Source organism: Microtus oregoni, unplaced genomic scaffold (assembly GCF_018167655.1).
Source record: "Microtus oregoni isolate MIOR12 unplaced genomic scaffold, Mior012 000050F_ref0000143, whole genome shotgun sequence".
Classification (NCBI taxonomy): Eukaryota; Metazoa; Chordata; class Mammalia; order Rodentia; family Cricetidae; genus Microtus; species Microtus oregoni.
In genome coordinates, this window is record NW_024543256.1 from 13737544 (window position 1) to 13765369 (window position 27826).

At 41.9% G+C, this 27826-nt stretch overlaps 1 protein-coding gene across 1 annotated transcript in view; it reads right to left on the bottom strand.

The window, feature by feature from the left end:
- The window catches only part of LOC121437117 (MORC family CW-type zinc finger protein 4-like), a 56630-nt gene extending 35263 nt beyond the window's left edge, over window positions 1–21367 (bottom strand). Inside the window, exons 1-5 of the mRNA XM_041636953.1 lie at window positions 21153–21367; window positions 20951–21023; window positions 14556–14688; window positions 7777–7994; window positions 6730–6877 (exon numbers count right to left, since the gene is read on the bottom strand). Coding sequence (XP_041492887.1) covers window positions 6730–6877; window positions 7777–7994; window positions 14556–14688; window positions 20951–21023; window positions 21153–21254 — 674 coding nt within the window. The 5' untranslated portion in view covers window positions 21255–21367. The remainder of the gene's footprint in view (window positions 1–6729; window positions 6878–7776; window positions 7995–14555; window positions 14689–20950; window positions 21024–21152) is intronic.
- Between the last annotated feature and the right edge of the window lie 6459 nt (window positions 21368–27826).

The following is a 27826-nucleotide window of genomic DNA, read 5'->3' on the forward strand; positions in this document are numbered from 1 at the left end:
TGGACGAGAAGTATAACAGAAAGTTTGAAGAATTGAATAAAGCAGTGAATGATACCCTAGGAAACCAAGGAAAAACAATCAAACAGATAATGAAAACAGTTCAAGACTTGAAAACTGAATTGGAGACAAGGAAGAAAACACAAACAGAGGGCCGGCTGGACATGGAAAATCTAGGTAAACGCATAGAGACTACAGAAACAAGCATAACCAGCAGAATACAAGAGATAGAAGAAAGAATCTCAGATTCTGAAGATAACATAGAGAAAATAAATGCACTGATCAAAGATAACAGCAAGTCTAACAAACTTTCATCACAAAACATTCAGGAAATATGGGACACAATAAAAAGACCAAACCTAAGATTATAGGAGTAGAAGAAGAAGTGCAGCTCAACAGTCCAGAAAATATATTTAATAAAATTATAGAAGAAAACTTTCCCAACCTAAAGAAAGATATACCTATGAAGGTTCAAGAAGCATACAGAACACCGAATGGGCTGGATCAAAAAAAAAAATATCCCCTCGCCATATAATAATCAAAACACAAAGCATACAGAATAAAGAAAGAATATTAAGAGCTGCAAAGGAAAAGGGCCAAGTTACTTATAAAGGTAAACCTATCAGACTTACACCTGACTTCTCTATGGAAACCAAGAAAGCCAGAAGGTCCTGGATAGATGTACTGCAGAAACTAAGAGACCATGGATGCAAGCCCAGACAACTATACCCAGCCAAGCTATCGTTCACTCTCAATGGAGAAAACAAAATTTTCCAGGATAAAAACCAATTTAAATAATACGTAGCCACAAATCCAGCCGTACAGAAAGTAATAGAAGGAAAATCACTAACTAAGGAGCCCAACAATGACCACAATAACTCAGACATCTAGAGACCCTTCACCAGCACAACTCCAAGAAGGGAAACACACAAACTACTACTAAAAAAGTGACCAGAGTTAACAACCACTGGTCATTAATATCACTTAATGTCAATGGGCTCAACTCACCTATAAAAAGGCACAGGCTAAGGGATTGGATACGAAAACAGGATCCAACATTCTGCTGTCTACAAGAAACACACCTCAACCACAAAGACAGGCACCTACTCAGAGTAAAGGGCTGGGAAAAGGCTTATCAAGCAAATAGACCTAAGAAACAAGCAGGTGTGGCCATACTAATTTCTAACAAAGTTGACTTCAAACTTAAATCAATCAGAAGAGATGGAGAGGGACATTTTATACTCATAACAGGAACAATTTATCAGGATGAAGTCTCAATCCTGAATATCTACACCCCTAATATAAAAGCGCCCACGTATTAAAAGAAACATTACTAAAACTCAAGGCAGCCATCAAACCACACACACTAATAGTAGGAGACTTCAACACTCCTCTCTCACCAATGGACAGGTCAATCAAACAGAAACCTAACAGAGAAATTAGAGAATTAATGGAGGTAATGAAGCAAATGGACTTAACAGACATCTATAGATTATTCCACCCGAAGAGGAAAGAATATACCTTCTTCACTGCAGCTCATGGAACCTTCTCGAAAATTGACCACATACTCGGTAACAAAGCTAACTTACACAGTTACAAAAAAATATTAGTAACTACCTGTGTCTTATCAGATCACCATGGATTAAAGTTAGAATTCAACAACAATGCTACCCCCAGAAAGCCTACAAACTCATGGAAACTGAACAGTCAACTTCTGAACCATACCTGGATCAAAGAACAAATAAAGAAAGAAATTAAAGTCTTCCTTGAATTCAATGAAAATAAAGAAACAATATACTCAAACCTATGGGACACTATGAAAGCAGTCCTAAGAGGAAAGCTCATAGCACTAAGTGCCCACTTAAAGAAAACGGAGAAAGCACACATTGGAGACTTAACAGCCCACCTGAAAGCTCTAGAAAAAAAAGAAGCAGACTCACCTAGGAGGAGTAGAAGACTGGAAATAATCAAACTGAGGGCTGAAATCAATAAAATAGAAACACAGAAAACAATCCAAAGAATCAATGAAACAAAAAGCTGGTTCCTGGAGAAAATCAACAAGATTGATAAACCCCTATCCAAACTAATCAAACGGCAGAGAGAGAATTTGGAAATTAATAAGATCAGAAATGAAAAGGGGACATAACCACAGACACAGAGGAAATTCAGAGAATCATTAGATCTTACTACAAAAGCCTGTATGCCACAAATCTGGAATATAAAAAAGAAATGGAAATTTTTTAGATAAGTACCATATACCAAAGTTAAACCAAGACCAGGTGAAAAATCTAAATAGACCTGTTAGTCATGAAGAATTAGAAGCTGTTATCAAAAACCTCCCTTCCAAAAAAAAGACCAGGACCAGATGGTTTCAATGCAGAATTCTACCAGAACTTCCAAGAAGACCTAATACCTATACTGCTTAATGTATTTCACAATATAGAAACACAAGAGTCATTGCCAAATTCCTTTTATGAAGCTACAGTTACTCTGATACCAAAAACACACAAAGACTCAACCAAGAAAGAGAATTACAGGCCAATCTCACTCATGAACATCGACGCAAAAATCCTCAACAAAATACTGGCAAACCAAATCCAAGAACACATTAGAAAAATTATCCATTATGATCAAGTAGGCTTCATCCCAGAGATGCAGGGCTGGTTCAACATATGAAAATCTATCAATGTAATCCATCATATAAATAAACTGAAAGAAAAAAAACATATGATCATTTCATTAGATGCTGAAAAACCATTTGACAAAATTCAACATCCCTTTATGATAAAAGTCTTGGAGAGATTAGGGATACAAGGGTCATACCTAAATATAATATAAGCTATTTACAGCAAGCCGACAGCTAAAATCAATTAAACGGAGAGAAACTCAAAGCCATCCCACTAAAATGAGGGCTGTCCACTCTCTCCATACCTCTTCAATATAGTGCTTGAAGTTTTAGCAATAGCAATAAGACAACATAAGGGGATCAAGGGGATTCGAATTGGAAAGGAAGAAGTTAAACTTTCGTTGTTTGCAGATGATATGATAGTGTACATAAGCGACCCCAAAAACTCCACCAAAGAACTCCTACATCTGATAAACACCTTTAGTCATGTGGCAGGATACAAGATCAACTCCAAAAAATCAGTCACCCTCCTATACACAAAGGATATGGAAGCAGAGAGGGAAATCAGAGAAGCATCACCTTTCACGATAGCCACAAATAGCATAAAATATCTTGGGGTAACTCTAACCAAGAAAGTGAAAGATCTATTTGACAAGAACTTTAAGGCATTGAAGAAAGAAATTGAAGAGGATACCAGAAAATGGAAGGATCTCCCTTGCTCTTGGATTGGGAGGATCAACATAGTAAAAATGACAATTCTACCAAAGGCAATTTATAGATTCAATGCAATCCCCATCAAGGTCCCATCAAAATTCTTCACAGATCTTGAGAGGACAATAATCAACTTTATATGGAAAAACAAAAAACCTAGGATAGCCAAAACAATCTTATACAATAAAGGAACTTCTGGAGGCATTACCATCCCTGACTTCAAACTCTATTACAGAGCTACAGTAATGAAAACAATGTGGTATTGTCATAAAAACAGAGAAGTCGACCAATGGAATCGTATAGAAGATCCAGATTTTAACCCACAAACCTATGAACACTTCAGTTTTGATAAAGGAGCTAAAAGCATACAATGGAATAAAGAATGTATCTTCAACAAATGGTGCTGGCAGAACTGGTTGTCAACCTGTAGAAGAATGAAAATAGACCCATATCTATCACCATGCACAAAACTCAAGTCCAAATGGATCAGAGACCTCAATAACAATCTGAACACACTGAACCTGATAGAAGAGAAAGTGGAAAGTACACTACAACAGATGGGCACAGGAGATTGCTTCCTATGTATAACCCCAGCAGCACAGACATTAAGGGAAACTGAGAAGCTTCTGTAAAGCAAAGGACACTGTCACTAAGACAAAAAGGCAACCTACTGACTGGGAGAAGATCTTCACCAACCCTGCAACAGACAAAGGTCTGATCTCCAAAATATATAAAGAACTCAAGAAACTAGACTTTAAAATGCTAATTAACCCAATTAAAAAATGGGGCACGGAACTGAACAGAGAATTCTCAACAGAAGAATTTCAAATGGCCAAAAGACACTTAAGATCATGCTCAACCTCCTTAGCAATCAGGGAAATGCAAATCAAAACAACTTTGAGATATCTATCATCTTACACCTGTCAGAATGGCTAAAATCAAAAACACCAATGATAGCCTTTGCTGGAGAGGTTGTGTAGGAAGGGGTACCCTCATCCATTGCTGGTGGGAATGCAATCTTGTGCAACCACTGTGGAAATCAGTGTTTTGGTTTCTCAGGAAATTCGGGATCAACCTACCCCTGGACCCAGCAATACCACTCTTGGGAATATACCCAAGAGATGCCCTATCATATGACAAAAGCATTTGTTCAACTATGTTCATAGCACCATTATTTGTTATAGCCAGAACCTGGAAACAACCTAGATGTCCTTCAATAGAAGAATGGATGAAGAAAGTATGGAATATATACACATTAGAGTACTACTCAGCGGTAAAAAACAACGACTTCTTGAATTTTGCATGCAAATTGATGGAAATAGAAAACACTATCCTGAGTGAGGTAAGCCAGACCCAAAAAGAGGAACATGGGATGTGCTCACTCATAATTGGTTTCTAGCCACAAATAATGGTCATTGAGTCTATAATCTGTGATCCTAAAGAAGCTAAATAAGAAGGTGAACCCAAAGAAAAACATATAGTTGTTATGCTGGGTATGGGAAGTAGACAAGATTACAGGGCAAAAAAATTGGGAACTTGGGAGTGGGGTGGGACAGGGGTAAGGGGAGATGGGGAGAGAAAATTAAGAAGGGGAGAATGGGGGAAACTTGGGGAAACGGGATGATTGGGAGAAAGGAAGGTTAGATAGAGAAGCAAGGAATCACATAACTGAATTAAGGGAGCCATCGTAGGGTTGGCAAGAGACTTGAACCTAGAGGGGCTCCCAGGTGCCCAGGGCGATGTCCCCAGTTAGCTCTTTGGGCAGCTGAGGATAGGGAACCTGAAATGACCCTATCCTATAGCTATACTGATGAATATCTTGCATATCACCATAGAACCTTCATCTGGCGATGTATGGAGATAGAGATAGAGACCCACACTGGAGCACTGGACTGAGCTCCCAAGGTCCCAATGAAGAGCAGAAGGAGGGAGAACATGAGCAAGGAAGTCAGGACCGCGAGGGGGTCACCCACCCACTGAGACAGTGGGGCTGATCTATTGGGAGCTCACCAAGGCCAGCTGGACTGTGACTGAAAAAGCATGGGATAAAACCGGACTCTTTGAACATGGAGGACAATGAGGGCTGATGAGAAGCCAAAGACAGTGGCACTGGGTTTTGATCCTACTTCATGCTCTGGCTTTGTGGGATCCTAGCCAGTATGGATGTTCACCTTCCTAGACCTGGATGGAGGGGGTAGGACCTTGGACTTTCCACAGGGCAGGGAACCCTGACTGCTCTTCAAACTGGAGAGGGAGGGGGAGAATAGTGGGAGAGGGGGAGAGGGGAGGGAGGAGGGGGAGGGAAATGGGAGGCGGGAATTTCTTTTTTTTTCTTTCAAAAAAAATGGGTATACTAATACTATAATACTATCTTAAATATTAGCACATGAATGTGTCTAAAGTCTTTCAAGAAAGCAATACCGTAGGCTTTAAGGCAGCTTTTCTCAACATTATTTAACCATGCAAATAATTTTAATTATAACTGAGGAACAATGCACAAAGGGAAAGTGTGTTTAATATGTGTATATCATTGAAAATACCACATCAGAACAGTCCCTTGTTATTATACACATCATATCATTAAGCTTTTCTCAATAGGACATATGAGCTCTCCTTACCTTTTATTTTTAATTATAATTACACTGTTGGTATAAACCAGTATTCTTTTAACACACACACACACACACACACACACACACACACAGCTAAGAAGTTAGAAAAGTGCTTGACATATAGGGAAAAAATGAACATATTTGTGAATTGTTCTATTAAACACATAATCATTCAATGCTACATTAAAAGCTATTAGGGTTGTGTGTTTACACTTTAGTGCACTCTTAAATGTATCCTATTTGCCATGCCAAAATTAAAAGATGCATCGTAGAATTTCTCTTAATTGTTGTATTATCTTTAAAGTTATGATCTTAATACAGCTTCATTACAGTAAAAATGACCTGCTTCATAGATTGTCTATTCCAGATGCATAAATACAGAATTTCTTCTTTTCATGCTATCACTTAAAAACTAAGTATTTCAGTATAATCATTCTTATTAATTCATTTTAATTGGTGAATGCATAAAATAACCATCATCTGCCAATCTTAAAGCAATGTCAATAAACATGGAATGGAAGTGTAAAGGATTCTGTGGATGTCACAGTAATGCTGTGTTGTCTTATCATGATCATTATTGGCTACAACCTCAGGATATGCATATTTTCATCTTATATACGCACCATTTGATCACCGAGAACCACTATTTCAACAGAATCAAGGAAGTTACAGAGAGCTAACTTTCTCACTATGTACCTAATCTAATCTAGAAAATACTTCTCAAAATGTACTTTATCATACAATGCTGGCTTATTAGAATCTAACACCCCTGAAATACCATACCTCCGGACATTCCAAATGAAAACACGGGTGCCTTTTTTGCCTGGAATGGCATCGAACTGGGATAGCAGGTCTTTTTCACTGTTGAAAATTGAATAGTTCAAGATGGCTTCTAGGCTGGGCAAAGAATCTTCAGTAACAACCATTTTTTGTAAAAATAAATCAGTCAAAGAAAATATCTTATGAGGATGATATCAAGAAGTAAGAGTCATAATGAAACTGGCTGGGTCACAAAAAGGGACATGAGAAAAAGGAGGGCTAGCTGAGAAGAGGAAGAGGATCAGTGGGAGGGGCCAAGAGAGGGTGGGGTAAATATGATCCAACACAGTATATACACAAGAATTTGATGAGACACATTATTATACAGTTATACAAACTAATAAGTATATAAAGAGGGCCTTTGGGGTTTCATGTAGACACAAAATCGACATGAAAGGGACAGGCATTACTGCTACGAGAAAAAGGAAGTGGAGAGTTGAGAACAGCTGTTTATTCAAACATGAAAATCAGTTATACTTACTGAATACAGCTGCAAAACAAAGAAAGTGCTTCGTCTGACGACAAAGAAAAAAAAAGGCCAAAGGCCAAAATTTTAACTATCTGAAAGCAGCTGAGTCCCATTCTTCCTGCTGTATTCTCCCATCAGAAATGAGAGTCCATCCAGGTATGGACAAATGAACCATTCTGCTAGCAGGACAATCTGGGAAGTAGGACATTGCAAGAAGGAAGCATAACCACAAATGCATTTAGCCCTTATGGAGCAAAGGCCCCGAGAACTTTACCACAGAACAGTGTCTAGAAAAAAAGTAATTGTATAAATCAAACTTAACAGTGAGAATTTGAACACAGAAAACAATTAAACTTCTGCTAATGGTCCAGTATTTTAAAAAATATTTTAGCTACATTCCAGATGTCTGAATAGCTTTTTAAATATAAAAACATTTGAAATAGTAAATATCAAGTAACAGCTGATTTGACCTATAGAAGAGGTTCCACCAAAACAGTCAAACTAATATTTAATCAATTACTCTCCATTTATAGGAAGGATATTGCTTTGCTGGCTGAATGGTACAATTGGTACAATAACTGCCTGGGCCTGGATACACTCCAGGTAGGTCTGTGACAGAAGTCCAACAGTGAGGGTAACCCCATTCTTGGTGAAGACAAGAGTATCTTTTCCTAGGCGCATGGAGCCCGACTTGAAACCATTACCAAAGACCCCGATGGGACACTGGCTCTTCTTTATTACTTTATCTGTAAAGCCAAAGCTGAAATTACAGAAGAAAAAAGAAATGAGCAAGGTAAAAAGCATCCTAGAATAGTTCGCAGAGAGAATGGTTAGCTTGCACATGCGGAACAGCAACAAGTTCTGTTTTCACTCCCTTTGGTACTCCCAGGCAAAACATAGGAAATTACGATTGAGCTATGATACCAATTTTCCAGTGTGGCTTGTGTGTACTTAAATATTAAATAGTTCTATATGCCAGAGTCACACTTTGTAAATGAAATGCTCCCATTGGCTAACATTAACAGCAGGAGCCAGGGAAGGTCCCGTGCAGCTGCTTTTCTTGTTTAGATGAATCGGGCTGACTGCTCTGAGTTGTGGCTATATGAAGAGAGTTGTTACCTGGAGAGGGTCATAAAAGTACCAGTGGTGCTAAGTGAGGTACTTAAGCATCTTCTCGTCTGGTCACATCATTCTCCAAAAATCTAAAAGAGATCATTTATCTTGACAATTCCAACTCCCCACCCAAAGGATAACCCTCCTAATTCTAAGCCTCTGTTTCATCGGCTGGGACAGTTCACTGGAACACTGCCAAGGGACAAAAATAGGTAGTCCTGTCTGGGAATATCTGCAGACAGCTGCAGTATAAAGTCTCTCTTGTTCTATTAAAGGCCTCTCACTGAGTTACCTCAGCAAACTCAGCAGCCCCTTGTCATCAGCCTACTCTGAGAGTCAAAATCCTTCTCTTTCTTATGTTTTCCGTTTAGATACTCAGAAACACATCCAAATGACAGAATACAAAAGTATTTAAACATTAACACCTACAAAATGAGCTTCCTCTTGTATCCTCCACCATCACAAAGAAATGCTAATTTTGAGAACTGTCTATCTCCAGATTACCCAATTTCACAATGATGTACACTGCCATTAGCTTACTATTCATTGATGCCCTATGACTTGTGCATTATGCTAAGCACTGGAGACGCAAATGGTAATACGACCCATATGATTCTTGCCCTCATAGCTGATAGCCAACAGGACTTCATGTATTAGCTGCTTCTCCAGTATCAATGAAAGAGACACTAGCTCCATATGGCACAACCGAGCAGGCTGCTTCTGGCCTTATTCTTTCCAGTGGGAGAAGGGTTCAGCTACCTGTTTTCCATTTCCAGAAGACTGTGCTTTTGTGTTTACTACCCAATAAAAGGGACCAGCCTTCAATTTTCTGTTAAAGGATGTTATGTAACAGTGTACTGATGTTCCCTAGGTCTCTGTGCATCCTACAAATAAATCTAATGTGAGTTGAAAGCAATTTTCAGGGAAGTGGTCCTCCAAAAAGAGAACACTGAGTTAATGTTATGTTTGGGCCTTAATGATTCCAGGAAGAACGGCTTATAAACTGCTAAGATTCTGATATTTTTATCTCTAATTTTAAACTGATTCTAGGATTTATTTTGAGAACGGGAATGTACTGTTCCTTATCTGTCCTCCGGATCTAATGACATATCTAAAATTCAGGGCTCTTCATAAACAGGCCTGCCACACAAAATGAATTTGTATGGTCATATGGATTTTTTTTCCAATATCACAAAATTTTCCATTAGGTAGTCAAGGGAAAGTGGTACAACAGGCAATCAGTCCGTCTCTTATTTTCTAGTCTCCTCTACTTTTTGTCACCTATTACCCCCCAATGTACACAGGTCCTTGTATTAGATATTGTAAGAACAGATGTCAATATAAGGGTGAAAAGGTAAGTAACAGGCCTGAGTCAAAACCAGGATGGAAAAGGATAAAAGAAAGGAGAAGAGACAAGGAAGCTTTAGACTTGGTTCTGTTACTAACACTTCCATGTGCTGTTTCAACTAAGGTCCCACGTTAAGCATTCTATTTAACTGCAAATACCTAAGACAAGAGCGCTCACCATACTTAATAACAGAAATGTATCAGGTTGTATAGCTTTATATAGCTAAAATAATTTCAGAAGAGCTATCTGGGCTTAGATGGCTCATCTTCACTAAATTAATCTTGTTCTATCCTCTCTTGTAACAAATACTATTGTCTATACACCAAGGGAATTGAAGACTGGTACTCTCAATGAAATACAATTATATAGCGATTTTCTCTCAAATACCCTTAAGATGTCAGGAATCTAGATTCTAGAGAGATGAATTTAAGTTGGTTTGCTAGCAGGGTGGTGGCACACGCCTTTAATCCCAGCACTCGGGGGCAGAGGCAGGCAGATCTCTTTGAGTTCAAGGCCAGCCTGGTCTACAAGTGCTAGTTCTAGGATAGGCTCCAAAGCTACAGAGAAACCCTGTCTCAAAAAACCAAAAATAGATAGATAGATAGATAGATAGATAGATAGATAGATAGATAGATAAAATTTGGCTGCTGACCAATGAAACACACCTTAGCAAAACTCCAGGGAAATACACAAGTAAGCATTTGCAGGCTTGTTTCCTAGGCATAGTGGTGATCTAACTTGTACTATAAGCGACTGAAAGACTGACAAGCAAGGCAGACAGTGGTGGCACACGCCTTTAATCCCAGCATTCGGGAGGCAGAGGCAGGCAGATGTCTGTGAATTCGAGGCCATCCTGGTCTACAAAAGCTAGTTCCAGGACAGGCTCCAAAGCTACAGAGAAACCCTGTCTCAAAACAAAACAAAACAAGACTGACAAGCAGGCTGTTACTCTCTGGCTGCAGTCTTGGAGCAGACAGACCTACTATGCTCTGTGATTCTGAGTGGAGGCAGCAAAGGCCTTCAATCTGACTTCGTGCTTCTTTTTAATCCTTGACCTTTGGAAGAGGCTTCCCACCTTGCTGGGAAAGGCTGCTGAATGGGTATATACTGATTCCCATACTATCCAGGAGGCCAAAAAGGACAGAACAGTAGGACTTAAAAAAACTGAATGAAAGATTTTCTTTGATTTAGTTTTGTTCTTCCCCTTGAGGTACCTTCACATGCCAGGCAAATGCTCACTTACTCAGAGGAACTACCTATTCAGCCCAGACTTTCCTTTTGTAGCTTACTTTTCATGGGTTTCTGTGTTTATGAAAGAAGCTGCTCCTTCAGTTTTGCACCCTAGTTTATCAGCCTGAAAACAGGAAGAGTAGCATAATGAGTCACAAAAACAGGCACAGGATACCGATAAATGTCAGAGGGCAAACAGAATGGCTATAGGCTTAATACTTTCACATGCTTTGCACAATGACTTCTAGTATTTTTTCCAAATATAAAATAAATGTAGCACAAAATGAAAAACAGAAAAAATACCTTACACAGTAATATATCAAAACTACTTCTAAAGTTTACAATTTTTTTTCCTTCAAAAACTGTGGTGGGCTAGGGCTGTGGAGACCAGCTAGAGCAGTACTTGCTGGCTGTGTACAACGTATTGCTAGAAAAACAATTGTGGGAAGTGAAGTCTTGGGTGGAATAGATTAGACTAGATGATCTCCTTTAAATAAACGATATACTTTAGCTAGTGTGCATTTGAGATACAATCACAAGAAAAATCCAGTATACACACTACATGAAATTCTCATTAGCACAGTTTCCTAAAATTAAGTTTTAAATATAAAAAAAAATGTGCTCCGTGAAAATCAATGGGAAATATATTTGGTGTGATGGGAAAAAAATATTATGGCTATGTAAGGTTCTGCCAATTTTGAATGGGTAATACTGATCCTTCATATTTTGCCTGAAATGTCGTTTTGTGAGCCATCAAGATGTCTCAGTAGGCAAAGGTACTTCCACCAAGCCTGAAGGCCTGAGTTCAACCCCCCAAACACATGATGGAACAAGAGAGCAAACTATTCAAAGTTGTCCTCTGAATTCCACATACGGGCTTTCCAACACACACACACACACACACAGAGAGAGAGAGAGAGAGAGAGAGAGAGAGAGAGACATGCACACACGCACACAATGTATTTCTTTGTGTAGTTTTTTTTTTTAACTTCATAGGCTAGATTCTTTTCCTTCTGCTAAATGGACTCAAAATTTGTACTCTTTCTTACCACTTACCTCTGGGTGAAAGCCTGCTTACCCATAGCACTAGCCAGCTTCCCTTTCCACTATACTGTTGACACTTTTAGAGCAAAGATTATATCTGTCTAGGTTACCACTGGCATTTGACATAAGGCTTTGCTTCTGATTCATTCACTCATTCATTTGGTAGGAATTTACTGAATGAATGAGTGATTATTCTTGAAAGTATTTTATTTATTTTTACTTTATGGAAATAGGCATTTTGCCTGCATGCATTTCTGCACATCACATGCATACAGTGCCCATGGAGGAAAAAACAGGGTGTCAAACTCCCTAGAACTGGAGTTACAGACATGTGTGAGCCACCATGTGGATGCTGGGAATTGATCCCAAGTCCTCTGGAAGAACAGTCAGTGCTCTTAAACATTGAAGCATCTCTCAGGGCCCTGAAATTATTTTTAAATCATCCTCTTCTTCCCCTCTTTCTTATAACTATATCAACTTTCATATAAATAGATGCACAGAAAAAATGGAAGGTATTTCTATATTTGCTGGACCTACTGTTTGGTGCCCACGTAACTGGGATAAGGTGTTGTGGGAGGAAGTCAGTAAGTAAGGTGATCAGTGGGAGCTAGGGAGGGGGCTCGGTGAGTAAGCTGCTTGATGAGTGAACAAGAGCACCTGAGTTCAGGTCTCCAGCACCCACATAAAAGCCTACACTCAACAAAGCATGCCTATAACCCCATCATCGAGGAGGTGGAAACAGAGGGATTATCTGGGGATTGCTGGCATGCTAGTCTAGATGAAGGTAAAACCCCAGGTTCAATGGGGGAAAAAAGTGGGGGGGAGAGTAATTGAGGAGAACATCTGACAACAACCTCTGGCTTTCGCAACACGGGCATGCATGTACATGCACATACACACAAACACATACAAAAAACAGGTGACCAGCAATTTCAGAGAAATGTTGTAATGCAGAATTAGACATAAATATTAATAGTTCTATCCTATGTCGATTGTCTTCTTTTTAGCATGTACTATTAATTCTAGGAATAAAACTGATGTTGTGAATTAGAAAATCAAATCAAGTCTCTACCTCCACATTTACCACATACTGGACATACTTGGTCTCACTTCTAGAAATTTCCCTCGAGTTTTTGTTGGTTCTGTCTTATTTTGGCAAAACTCTGTAGCACAGACAAGCTTAGAACTCTCAATATGCCTAGCTTCTTCTCCCAAATTCTGGGATCACAGGCATGCACTACCATACCTGGCACTCAAACATTCTTCTAAGTGAGACTAAGAGAGTAAGGGCTGGAGAGGCGGCTCACTGGTTAAGAGAGTAAGGGCTGGAGAGGCAGCTCACTGGTTAAGAGAGTAAGGGCTGGAGAGGTGGCTCACTGGTTAAGCACACCAGTTGTTTTTCCAAAGGACCTAGGTTCAATTCCCAGAGTACATATGGCAGCTCAGAGCTTTCTGTAGGTCCAGTTCCAGGGGATCTGGGACACTACATGTACACAAAACATGCATATACATAAAACAAAATATTTGTTAAAGAAAGAGAGACTAAGGTAAAAGATACACAGACTGCTGAGTAGCAAATATAATCTCTTTGACTAAATTTCATTTTTGTTTCTTTGAGGAACAAAGGGATTTCCTACAAACATCTACTAATTCAGAACACTTTCCAATAAAACTACAAGACAATGAATTTGTTTTCCATTTTTAGGATTCTGAGCCCTTTCACTCCTGGTCAGCACCGCTCCATTGTTACCCATGCTTTACATGCTCCAGTTCAGGAAGCACACGGAGAGTTAACAACCACATCTGCTCAAAAGGAAAAAAAGAAGGAAAGGGTTGAAGAAACACCCATCTTGCACCAAGTGATATGGGGAGACAATAAAGCACAAACATTCACCACCACAAACGTTGAAAAATAAGTAAACGAACTCGGTATGTCAGTAGGAATTTATCTTCAGCTTCACTGGTCAGAAAATACCCCTTCTTAACTCCACAGCTCTATGGTAAACCTTCCAAGACTATGTATGTGAAGCCTTTAATTCACCTTGCATGGGGTTTCCTTATGCTCAGGCACTTCACAGTTCTGACCCATGAGTCATCCCAACTCCAGTACTTAGGCCTTAAGAAGGAGTTTAGATGAATTATGAACTGGAGAAAGGGATCAGATAAATGAAGAAATTCAGGGTTTTATTTAGAACATTTTCTCTTCTTGAACTGCCAGGCCTTGCTCCCTACCCTTTCTTACCTTGTTAAATTTGAGCCATCCTTCACATCTCAATGTGAATAGCATTCTAACTAGGAGACTTTCAGAGACCTCTGAGGTCCCATGTATCTCATGCTTTTCTATTTTTAAGCTTAGAGTCTTTTATTATGGTTACTTGCCTCAATCATCTGAATTGGCAGCTAGATTCTAAGTTCCTTGCAGGTAGAAATACTGTCTGCTTCACAATCAGAGTCCTCACACTAAGATATGCTTCATAAGTATCCATAGTGTAAAGAGAGATAAGTTAAAATACTACAGACAAGTTATCGAGCTGCAAATAAAGTTTGTGAAGTCAAGATAATGACATCGAATAGAGATGTTTTTACCTGAGCATTCGGTGGAGTTTGTGAGGTGTCATCCCACATCCATCATCAGTAAATGTCAAACAAGGTTTATTCTTGACCTCCTCAACATCTATAAAGACTGTCCTGGCAGATACATCTGGGTCTACAGCATTATCTGCAAAAAGGAGAAATCGATAATCTATCAAAACCTCCAGTTCAGTACCAAGACATATAAATCTGTCTTTCATTCCTTCTTATGAAAGTCCCAGGAGGTAAGGATGGAAACAATAACAGTGGTGCGCTTACTGAGTTACAGAGAACAGTGGACTTGATGGCAGACGGAGCCATGAAGCTGATTTCTAGGTTTCACAGAATGGATGATCCTGCAGTCTGATTTTCTCCTTATAAAAGTCAGGGTCTATGGGAAAATGGGCTATTTGCAAAGCATTTTTCTCTGATTTGGCTTTTCTACCTCTTGCCTCTAAGACACTTTACAGCTCACAAACACAGTGAAAGGTGGATAGAGTGAACAAATTGAGCCAGCACTTTGGGTAAAAAGAATGGATGTTATGTACATTACAGTTTATTTGTAAAAAGGAATTATCTTCTGCTTTTTGATATCCTCTGTTAAAGAACATGGTATTGATGTTGTGGCACATACCTTTAATCCCGGCACTAGAGAGACAGAGGCAGGATGATCCCTGTGAGTTCAAGGCCAGTCTGTTCTACATAGCAAACTCCAGGACAGTCATAGATATCAGAAATACATAGCAGAGAGTCAGTCTCTCTCTCTCTCTCTCTGTCTCTCTCTCTCTCTCTCTCTCTGTCTCTCTCTCTCAAACACACACACACACACACACACACACACACACACACATGTATTTTTGCTATCCCTGTTTATAGTTATAAAGACCTCAAGGAGTCAAAGGTTAAAATTAAAACATTTAATTGCCTACTTAAATCCTAGCGATGGCAACAAGCCTGTTTTGAGAGAAACAGTGATTCTGCTGTTTTTCTCTGTGTTAAATGTGAGAGCATTTCTAGCCCTTGAAATGGAGATCCGAATTAATGTAAAAAAAACTTCATAGAAACTTCCATGATTCCTCCTGAAGTACATCTTCACAAACAGCGAATTATTTTCAAACTTAACCATATTAAATGTGTCATGTCCTCTATGCCAGAGACTACCACTATCTGAAAGGCCACATCGATTGCCATGGGCACCAGTTTACACAGTCATTAACTGGTATGGATTACTAGTCTCAGTTAGAAGTGTATTCTATACAAATGGTGGATAGTACTATTGGTTGGCTATGATTTGTGCCCTAAAGGCTTACATGCTAGAAGCTCTGCCTTTGGTGGGATGAAGAGATGGCAGGACCTTTAAGAAGCAAAGTCTAATACAATATAATTGGGTCACTGAGGATGCTGCCTTGGAAAGGACTGATACTGTCAGATTTGAAAGGACTGGATTACTTTCTACTAAAATGAGTTGTTTTAATCCAAGGCCACCCTGTGTGTTTGGCTCCTTCTGTACGTGTCGAGCTCTGTTTTGACTTCTCTGGCACATTGTGATGCCTTGTGATGCAGCTAGGGGGCCCTTCCAGGAAGGCTGGCATGATGCCATTTGGACATTTCAGGAGCCAGAATCATGATTCAAATAAACTTCTTTATTTACAATGCATTTATGCTTGGGCATTTTGTTAAGAGCGACACAAAATTGACTTCTACAGCTAGGTATCTACATCATTTCAATTTCTACTAGGTTTTTTAAGCAACAGAGATCTTCCTTTCTATATATCCTTCCCTGTCTTGCCGACATTCTATATGACTTTACTGATACCATAGAGTTGGCCTGAGATAGCCATGTGGGGTCCTGATCAATATCGTCGAACAAATCATGTCATTTCTCCATTGGGAACATCTCTTAGAATCAAGAAAAGTATTACACTTACTCAAAATACACATTTTTACAATATAATTATCAGTATCAGTTACAGCCACTTGGATGTGTGGAAAGTCTGCCAAATAAAACGAGAGGCAGATTAATTTCAAGCGATACGACAGTGCTGCCAGTCATTGATAAAACTGTTACTGGCTGCAATCTGAAAAAAATCTGGACAGTCCCAGAAAGGGGTTATGAGGTCTAGTACAGTGGATTTGTAAGATCCAAGGAGGCCCTAAGCCCCGTGTAAACGCGGCATTAGTACCGGGGCTATATTTGAGCAGAAGTCACACGTTGATAAGCAAAGGAAGCATTAACAGAAATACAGTTCTTTACTTTGTAAGAGGCAGTTTTTTTTTCTTAACCATCAGGAAGACCTAGCATTTTACATCTGTCAGCATTCAGGAAATTTTACTTGGCATGCAGGCTCTTATCAGTCACTCCTGCTGGTAGACAGCCAAAGCCATTGAGACCAATACACTTGTCAACCAGCTGGATAGCATTTATGCATGGAAAATGATGACTATCGAGGACCTTTTCTAATACTTTATGGACATTCCCAATTCAAACACACAACGCACACTGATTCTAATTACACACATGTACACTGGGACGTGAAATGAATCAATTTATGGGCCTCAACAAAATCACTTCTCTTTTCTCTCTATTCAAAGCTTGGGCCAAACTTCACTAGGTTGTTTTTATTTGTTTGGTTGTTTTCTAGGAGTGGACCAAAGAACAAAGACAGTTCATGAGTCACATGTCTGGAACAGTCAGATATGAGTGGTGGCTTCATGAAGTACAGAGAATATGGGGCCCAAGAGAGGTCAGAGTCAGACAGTGCATCAGGGAAATTGAGATCAGTGGGCATGGACTGGCAAACAAAGCTTTGCATTTAATTCCTGGCTCCGCGTGGCCTTTTATGAGGCCTCAACAAATGATAGTTTAACAATATGATCAGTCCAATGGATGAACTTCTACGGTGCTGGCAAGGCAAGCAGTTTCAATCCTACCTCCTGTTGTTCAGCATGATAAGAACTGGCCAATGTCTAGCATATCCTATCACATCTCAGGGAATCGATCTTCTAGCCCAGTCCAGCCCATTCAGACCATGAACAGATATAATGAGAGAACCCTAACTCCTTTACCTAGAGTTAGATGAGAGCTGTCCCATCTTCATCTGGATTCACAATTCCATACACTAATACACTCTTACCTCTTCTCTCTTAGTCTGTGCCATCCCTTAGCGAGAGGGCCCTAGCTCCACCTTGCCTTTGGCTACCAAGTTACTTTAGCAAGAACATGAAAATCCTTACAGCCTAAGCGGTTCCACATTCACCATCTACATGATTCCTTGTCTTTTTTTTTTTCTTTTTTCGTCTTATTTGGTTTTTCAAGACAGGGTTTCTCTGTAGCTTTGGTTCCTGTCCTGGAACTAGCTCTTGTGGACCAGGCTGGCCTCGAACTCACAGAGATCCTCCTGCCTCTGCCTCCCCAGTGCTGGATTCCTTGTCTTCAAAAAAAAAAGAGTTCTGTAAGTGAAGACTCATCCCTCATGGGAACTTGGTGGTACCTGGTGGTGGCGGTAGCAGGAAAGGAGGAGCCTAACAAATTTTTCAGTGAGAAGAGAGATAAGGAAGGAGAGCCTGCTTTGAAACTTCACAAGCCCCCATCTGTTCCTGCTTCAGTACGTGGAGATGTGCAAGGTTGCCAGGGAAAGGCTACTGCACTACAAGGCAACTTGCAAGCAGATAGAAATATAAAAGTAAGGTAGGTCATTTTTGGTCACAAGGCTATTCTTTGCGCACGTGCGCACGCGTGCGTGCGCACACACACACACATGCCCAAACATTCCAATGGCCAGTACAACTGGAGTTGTAGCTGCGTAGAATACTTACCTAGCATGTGTGAAACTGTGAGTTTGGTATTTAAAAAGATGTTTTTCTGGAGCTGAAGAGATGGCTCAGTGGTTAAGATCAATTGCTGCTCTTGCAGGGGATCCTGGCTTGGCTTCCAGTACCCACTGGCACTACTGTCTACAATTCAAATTCCAGGTGATCTGATACCCTCTTCTAGCTTCCCTGGGAACTGCCCTCATTTGTGCGGGTACATTTACATACATGGTAAAACATTCATACACATAAAAATAACAAATCTTTTTAAAGCTATTTTTAATCCATCCATCTTTCTGCTCTATACACCCCCAGGTTCTGTTACATCTTGCTTTTACTGTTCTCGTTGTCATTTTTCTTAACTTACAAGGGTTTATCCCCTCTCATCTGTATTATTGCAATAGCTTTCTAATAATCTTAAAAACCTATGTCTCTCTTCTCCGACTCCTCTTGGGTAAGATCAACCACCCCGAAGGAGCGCTCTAAGCACTAACTCTCCTTGTCAGGCTAGCAGGTCAAATGTCAAGCCTCCCAGCCACATCCTGGTTGCAGATCACCTTTCTAACCTCATTTCCTACTTGGAATTTAAGCAAAATGACCCATGTTTGTGACCTCAACCTGCCACTTACTTAGACATGTGACCTTAGAAATATACACTATCTCCAATCCTCTTTTTACTCATCTTTGAAAAAAAAAAACCACTGCTCATTTCCAAGGATAAACTACAAGGATATGTTTGAAAGCTCTTTCTTAATCAGTTAAAAGCATGTGCTTTTCGACTGTTTGTCAACTCGGTGCTCTAATTAAATTCAAGGACCAAGTAGACAGTCTTCACGCTTTTGCTCATCCACTTCTTCCTGTGAGTGGAATGTCGTCCCCCCACCCCACTCACCATATCCACATGCCCCAACCCTTCAGATCACTGCTCAAATGCCTCCTCCTCCACAAAACGTTTTCTGAGCCCTCTGCTCCTGATCAGCGTGAGTCACTCCTCTTCTGTCTGTACTCCTACAGCCCTCGTGGGCATCTCTTCATACAGCGCTTGGGACATACTACATGGTTGTTCCAGAAGCTGATAAATGTTTTGTCACACCTACTAATAACGTAGATCTGGATTATATCCATTTTCTACCCAGCTTGGTGACTTTGTATATAGGATATTTAATACATGTCTATCAAATAAGTGATCCCCTAAAAATTAATTCAGAAAGAAAGAAAACTGTTGAGGGAAAAGACAAATGAAAGGTATGAATTCCCAGTAAACATTCTGATGTTCCTTTGCCCTATCAATATTTGTGACTTGGTCTAAAAAAAAAATCTGTCTTTGTGTGTGTGAGCTCTTGCTTAGCATTTATGAGGTTCTGGGTTCAATTCCTCGCATCACCAAAAAAAGAGGGTGGACAAATCATGTATTTCGGGATTACAATTTGAAAATATCCTTAAGTTTCCTCTCTCTTGTCTTTTTAAAATACGCTACATACACATTGATCTCATCCCACTATTCGAAGACTCTCTGTGGACATAGTGAAAAGCCTAAAAGACAGAGCCACCTCAGCCTGGAACTTCAAACTGCATCAATGCTACTCTCCTCCTGAACTTTCTAGACTGCAATCAGCAACCTACTATATAGCATTTTAGGTGATAGCCAAACTAATCATCAGAATTCCCCATCACCTTCCAAATAACTCTGCTGGCTCTTCCCCTCCCCCACCGACATCATTACAAAAACAAGTCCCATGGCATGGCCATAGCGGTGGCTTAAATACTCACTGGGGTTCATTCACATAGCTTTGAAGCCATTTTCAAGATTTTTGTTCTGTGCTAACTAGCCCCATAAATCTGTCTCCCTTCTTTGGGTTTCTGAAATATTTATAATGTGTCTGCTCTCCATGCTGCTGAACTGTGTGCAGAACTGCTTTTCTTTTTTGCGTTCTGAGCCGAACGCCACTGCAGAAGCGGATGCAGCCAGCTCCAGGGAAACAACTGAAAATGCTCCTTAAGCAAGCATCGGTGCACCCAGAGGTTAAGTCCTTAAGTCCTCCGGATTCATTCCAGCGGTGTGAGGGCGCTCGTGGACTACGAACCCAGCCCTCTGCAGTCTCAGGGAGCCAAATGCACTCGTGTCATCATCTCTTAAGAGATGTCCCATCATTCCTAGACTTTGTCTCTAAAGTTAAAGAAGTCGGTTCCAGATCTTTCCAAGGAGTCTACACGGTCCTCTGCACTGTTCCTTTGCCAGCTTGGGGCCCTCTGTCGGCTGCCAGCCGCTGTCGAACCCAGACGCCTCGGGGCCCGATATTTTTATGCATTGCTTTTTGATTATTTACTAAGAATCCTAAAGTGACTGGAACATCACGAACCAGACAGAACAACGGCGCAGGAACCCTATCAAACTCTTCATACACACCTCGCTTCCTGGGCTTTCCGGGCAGGATCTAGTCCCCCTACCCCGGCCCCCGAGAGAACACGGTGGCCGAGGCAACCCGTCCCAGGCGGACCCGCCCCACGCGCCTCGTGCATTCCTCTCGCGTCCACCGCACCACGCTGGCACCGCTGCCCCGGCTTGCGACCCCGCGGCCCGGCCCACCGTCGCCACTCACCTAGCAGCTCCGCGGTGGCACTGAAGGGTCGCGTGTGACTGCTGGAGTTGCTCTGGAGATAGCGGGGGCTCATCTGGGGGCGAGAAAAGGTCCCGTCCCGAGTGAGGCCTCGGCCCACCGGGCCCACCCCATGCGCCCCCCGCAGCCCGGGGACCCGCGCACGCTCGCGCGAGTCTGTCCCCTCGGGGGGCCCCCAACCTACCGTGCTCAGGCGAATCCCAAAGGCCTGCGGGACACTGCCCACTCGGGCCAGTCCGCCGCCCTGAGCGCCAGGGCCCGCGGGGGCCCCTCGGTACAGGAGCATTTTTTTGGCCGCCAGGATACTCGTTTGCCGCTGCCGGACCCTTCGGCCGGCTGTCCCACACTAGACCGCGCTGTCCCCGGACTCGCAGCTGGCAGTGGCCGTCCGGGACTGGCCCTCCCTGGTTCCCACTCGCAGCTGGCGGAGGCGGGGCGCTCTGCAGCCACCTGTCCCCAGCGGGAGGGGGTGAAGCCGGAGGAGCTCAGCGTCTGCCCCGCCTTGTCAGCACCTCTCCTGACCCACCGACTGCTGGGGCTGCCCCACGGGCTGTACAGAAATATGGCGATCTCCTGACAGACGCTCCTCCATCCCCGCCCCTAATTAATTCTTGGCGTTTGCCATAGGCCAAGCGGCCGAGCGGGAAAAGCGCGAGGGGAGGGGGGGGATGGCGGTGCGTGGGGAGGGGCGGGAATGTGGCAAGAGGAGGGAGAGCGTGCATGGGATTTCTGGAGTCCCACTTAGGCTGCATGACTAACAGGCAGGATAAGACAAGTCTTTCAAGTTTGAAGGACTACAGTCTTGCTATCTGTAAAGATAGGAAACTGAAGCTAAGGGAAGTCATTCCAATAGCGGCTTCGAAAGTGTATGGAAGCACCCGGAACTTTCTAGAATGCAATTGGCAAAATGCCTACCAATCCTTTAAGCATGCAGAGCAACTTTATAAAAGGAGAAACTGAATTGACTTACTGCGAAATAGGGCATCGATTAAGTTATAGCATGTGTATAAATTAATATGCAACTTTGTGCGTTTGTAGGCTTGCGGCTGCACAGTGCATATACCACCTGTGTTGCACAGAGCACACACCACTTGTGTTTGAAGGCCAGACACTGAAATCCCGTGTTTCTGTGGCTGGGGTGACAAGCTTGCACTTTACCCACTGAGCCATCTCCCTAGCCCGTAAGTAATGTGAAATTTTCATTTTAAAAAGTTTTTATTACTGCACTCAATTATTTTGTGTGTTTGAGCATCTGTGTTTGTGTTCTCATGTGGAGATCAACGCACAATTTGCAGAAGTAGGTTTTCACCTTCCACCATGTCATGTGGGTTTAGGGATGCAACACAGGTTCTCAGGCCTGGTGGCAATCACCACTGAGTCATTTCACCCAGCCCAATATTCAACTTATAAAAGGACAAGCCTGTTGTAGATGAATCTACATTTACAGATGCTGTATTGGTCAAACGAGGATGGTCAGCATGTTGGCTTCATATACTTATATTTTTTTCATATAATGAAAGAAGCAAACCCAGGTCTTTCAAGGACACACCAGGCAAGTACCCTACCACCAAGCTGCATCCCTCATTTCTTTTTCTGCATGTGTGCACATATGTGTGTGTGTGTCTGTGTGTGTGTAGGGGGGTGAAAGCCCTACATTGCATGTCTTTTTCAATGAAGCTCACCAATTTAGCTCGACTGCCTAGTCAGTGAGTTCCAGGAATCTACCCCTCACTACCCCCACCACCTCAGCACTTTCAGGGTGTTGGGGATATGAAGTCGGGGCCCCAGGCTTTGTATGGCAAGTGCTTTAAGCTTGGTTGACTAAGCCACCTCTCCAGCCTCCCTTTGCGTGTGTGCATGTGTACATGTTTTCATGTGGGGAGGTTGCCTGTGCGTACGTGCCTGCGTGTTTGTGTGTGAAAGCCAGAGGTCAACTCTACCTTGTGTTTTTGAGACAGGGTCTTTCAGTGGCCTAGAATTCACTGTGTAGGATGACTAGCCTGATTCTGTCTCTCGGGTGGTAGGACTACAAGAGGATGCCCACCCTGCTTGTTATAGAGCATGTGTTCCAAGGATTGAACTTAGGTCCTTATCCTGGCACAGCCAACACTTTCTTAACTGAGCTATTCGACAAACACCCCCCCCACACACACACACAGACACTTTTTTTGAGACAGACTTTTAGTTCTAAGCTCAGACAGGTCTTCATCTCTCTATCTTCCTTCCTCAGCCTGTGCTTGGAACACAGGGGAGGGCCTCCATGCCCTTTTGTTTGTGATGAAAATGTTTTTAAAAGTGTAGCTATTTAGAATTGTATAGCACTTTATTGTATTCCCCAGACTCCTTATTGTTTGGTAACATAGCAGAACTTCTTCCTTCTAACTACACACCTGCTGCCCAACTTCTGCCTGTGCCTGTCTCTCTCAACTAGCAGTTTACCTGTGGTCGGACATTGAAGGGGAATGTTCATTTTCGCTAGAGTGACTAGTACTGCAATAAACATGGAAGTACCGTTGTCTCTTCTGTAGTCACTTTATTTCCTTTGGAAACGTACCCAACGTTGGGATCTCTAGACTCCGTTGTAACACCGTGTCTAAATTTTTAAAGGAAGCTCCATACACTTTTTTATAATGTGTGTGCTAATTTGCATTCCCACCAACCGCATACAAAGCTTTCCTTTTTCCCACACCCATACCAGCCATTGTTTTCTTGGTCATTTTGTCATTCTGACTTGAATGAGGTGTCCTCTCTTTGTGATTTTCATTTCCGTTTTAGCTACACTGGGATTTTCGTGTACATGTATACTGAGATTGGACCTGGGGCATCACACTCCATCACACTACCACCAAACTATCTATTTCCAGCTTCCTTTTTACCTTTTCTTTTGAGATAGGGTGCCCAGGCTGGCTTTGAAATTACTTTGCAGTCCCAATAGGCTGAGCATGAAGTCACCCTTCCTTAATATTCGCAATAGCTGGGATTGCAGGCCCATGCCATCAAGGCCAATGAGTATTTTAAACTAACTTATGGGCTTTTTATGTATTTTTTTTTTTGAGAAATCGACTTCCGCTGTAAGTTTCATGAAACTGGGTAAGTAGTTATATAGATAGCAAGCGATTGGTAGGGAAGAGGCAATTCTTCCATGGTATAAAAATGCACAAGTTGTCCAGGGCATTCTGGTGATACAGGTTTTGATGAACAGTCGCCCATGCTGGGGTAATGTTTTTTTGGCAAAGCAGCTGCCAGAATCACCCATGTTCCTCTAAGTAGCCCCTCACCCATGCCCCTGTAAGTAAGCCCCCCAAAACCCATTGATTCATCAAACTGTATTTGAATGGAATAGTTTCTTTGCTCTGCCCTTGTTCTCTCTATCTGGAGCAAATAGAAAGAGATTCCACAAGTAAAGTCATGCAACACTGTGTGACATGGTACCTTTCATTGGGAAATCAAGTATATATGTATGCATTTACACATAGATCTATGTTCAGCATATGTATCCAATCAACTCAGTGTCCATGGGGCACTGGTTTCAGAACCCCCGAATATACCCAATTCTGTATATGCTCAAGTTCTGTGCATAAAATGATATAACAATTGCATATAACCTGCCCCTATTTTCTCATATACTTTAAATAATCTCTAGATTGCTTTTAATATGTAAAAATGTATATATTATATAAATCAATGTTGTGCTGTACTGTTTGGAAAAAGTGACAAGAAAAAAATTGTGCCCATTCAGTTCAAAAATATTTTTACTCTGGGGTTGGTTAAATAAATATATATAATACAATATATAATGTAAACTAACTAAATATATAAATATGCCTGGTCTACAGAGTGAGTTCCAGAACTCGCTCCAAAGCTATACACAGAGAAACCCTGTCTCAAAAACCAAATATATATATATATATATATATATCCTAAGTAATATAAATATGTGTATAACAAATACATGTATGTAATGAAACATATAATAAAATATAAAAATATATGTATAGATACAGAACCCATTGGTACAAAAAGCTAATTGAAGACACACAATAAAAACAATATATAATTCCTTGTATTTCTATTTTTAAAACCTATCTTTTTCTTTAAAACTTCCAAAATACACAAAAGTACGAACAACAAAATGATTAATCTCTGTTGACATATTACTTAGGTGCAGAAACGATTAAGCTCACACAGCGACCCATACTCACAAATAAAATTAATAATTCTTTAAAAATGTCTATTTTAGAGATGCCTTAACAGGAATGCTTATGTCTGATGACATATTCAATCCCTTTTTCAGAGCAATGCAGGCCATCTGTTCCTCCGTAAGCAGAGCCCAGCATTTGTAAGGTCTTGTTCTCTTGGTTTTTATAGTCAAGCCTTGATCATCTCTCAACGGGCTCTCCAACTGCCTTCTGAGATGTGTACTATGATCCTCCTGTTCTACTTGCTTTTGGGCATTGTGACTGTATTTTACTATTGTGGGATTTGGGGTCTGTGGCCTCATAAGCATTTAGTATCATGATTGGCAACCGGGGTTCCACGCATTTCTAAGATGTCTCCAGCTCTCTATGTCAGAAGTGATCCCCAGAGGCAAGTGAACTGGGAAGAGTTCAGGGCCTAGCCTCTAGCTTTCCTGCCTCTAGGCAGCCCTAAACAAGACAGTAAATGAATCTACGCAAATTCTATCAGTGCTGCTCCATGGGGCAATCAAAGGGCCATGACATCAAGTTCCACTGTGTCGCCCCCAAACAAGGCTTCTGTAGTAGCTGGCACATTAGCGAAGGAAGATGGATTCCAGAGTACTGGGCTATGGTGAAACCCGGGGGTTTGCTGCACTACACAGAACCAGACTGTGCTTCTGCAGGATAGGGCAGAATCATGGAGCATCCCCATTAGTTTCTGTCCTGGAGCTGAGCTGTAGGAATCAAGTCCAGTGTCCCCCTGCTCTGAACCTTTTATATGATCTTTGCTGTTTCTTGCTGTCTGTTCATTTGGTCAAGGTTGAATGCCTTGCCCTGGAGGAATCACACACAGAAGCACTTGGCATTGTCACATTGGGTTCCAGGGTGTGTGTGAGTTTCTTCCATCGTGTCCTGACCTATGCTCGAAGGTCACATACCCCAACTTCCTGGACGAACATGCTGAAGCCCGAAAGGTATCAAGGAGGGAGGTCAGCCAGGTGCCTTTGGAAAGCTGAGCAGAGGAAGGCACCGGTTCCTGTCCGCCTCCTCCCTCCACTGAGCTGGCCTGTGATCTTAGAAACAGATAATCGTCCCAAGGAAGCACACCCAACCAGATCATGCGGGACACTCTCAGGATAGACACCTTCAGGGAGTGAGAAAACAGTGCTGTATGGAGAGAGGGAAGTGGAGCTAAGAGGCAGCTTCAGTGACATTTCAGAAGGCTGCTTGGGCACTCCAAGAGTCATGATTTGGGACACAGAGAAGGACATTTATACGCCATCTTTGAGCAGTCCCTGGATACAGGCTATCACCTGGGGATGATGCACATACCCTTAGGCACCTTTGGCTTGCTTCAAGCAAGGCTATTCCTGGAATCGGAATCATCATGTACTATGACCACCAGCGTTCCCAGGAGCTGATGGGGGTTGAGTGCATCAATAATAAAGTAAAGCAATTGTAAACATGGAGGGGAGGGGCTTTGGAGCTAGATTTCGGTTGGAATCCTGGAGTCATATGCTGTGAAATGTTAGAAAAGTCACGTATACTCTCTAACGCTATTTATTCATTGAGATAAATGGAATTATTGGTCTTCTCTGCGTGGTTGTTGGGAGAAGCAAGTAGGTAGGATAGGGGGGATGTCCCTGTAAAGCTTCACAGAACTTAGCAATTCTTAGTTATTGTCTCTGACCCCAAACTACATCGTCCAAACAATGGTTTGAAGCCTAGTTTGTAATGAAGAAATGCTGTGTAAATTGGAATCGGTCTTGCTAACTCGCAACTCTAGAAAAACTGAAGTTCCTTCAAAGGCTGCCCCATGCCAACAAAATCCCCAGTACATGTTCAAGCTGCCCCTGGCCTGCCCGTCTCTTGTTGTTCCATGCCCCTCAGTCCTAAGAATACAGATTACTTCATGTTCCCTCTGTCAGTCAACATCAGTCAACATCACATGGACATTCCAAGGAGGTGCATTCTCAGCCACCACGTGTGGGGCCAGCAGACCGAGTTCCTGTAGGTGGGTCCCAATTGTCACTGCTCTGGAACTCAGGGCTCATCATGGGTCACCGACTCTGGGGATAATTAGTGCCTCAGTTCCCTCCACCACTCTCTCATGAAGGACAAGCAAGACGTGACAGCAGGCATTTAAAAAGAAAACAAGGACAATAACAGCAACAGCAAAAAACACCAGAAAGGGTAGGCTTTTGCCACCAGGCCTTTGTTTTAATCTGTACTTTTGCAACTACTAAGACCCAAGAGTAGATTGCTGAGCTCCGCCTGTGAATGGCTAGAACCTCCTCGTTGCCTCTGCACAAGCTCCCCTGGGTCCAGAGACCCTTGACCTCTAAAGCTGTGTTTCTTCATGTGTTTGCACCAGACCAACAGCACCCGCACCCCCTGGGGAAGTGTGTCACACAGCGCATTATCAGACCCACCCCACACCACTTCAGGTGATTCTGATAGGGGTCCGGGTTCAGGACTAGACGCTGGCTTTAGTTGCATAAATCATGTTATAAGCTCAGGGTGCCTCTAATTTGCTTGCTTTGAGGCGAGAGAGGGGGCTTTGAGACAATGTCTCCTGCAGTTCTAGATGCCTTGGAACTTGCTATACAACCAAGGATGACCCCGAAATGCAGACACACACACACACACACACACACACACACACACACCCCGCTTCTAC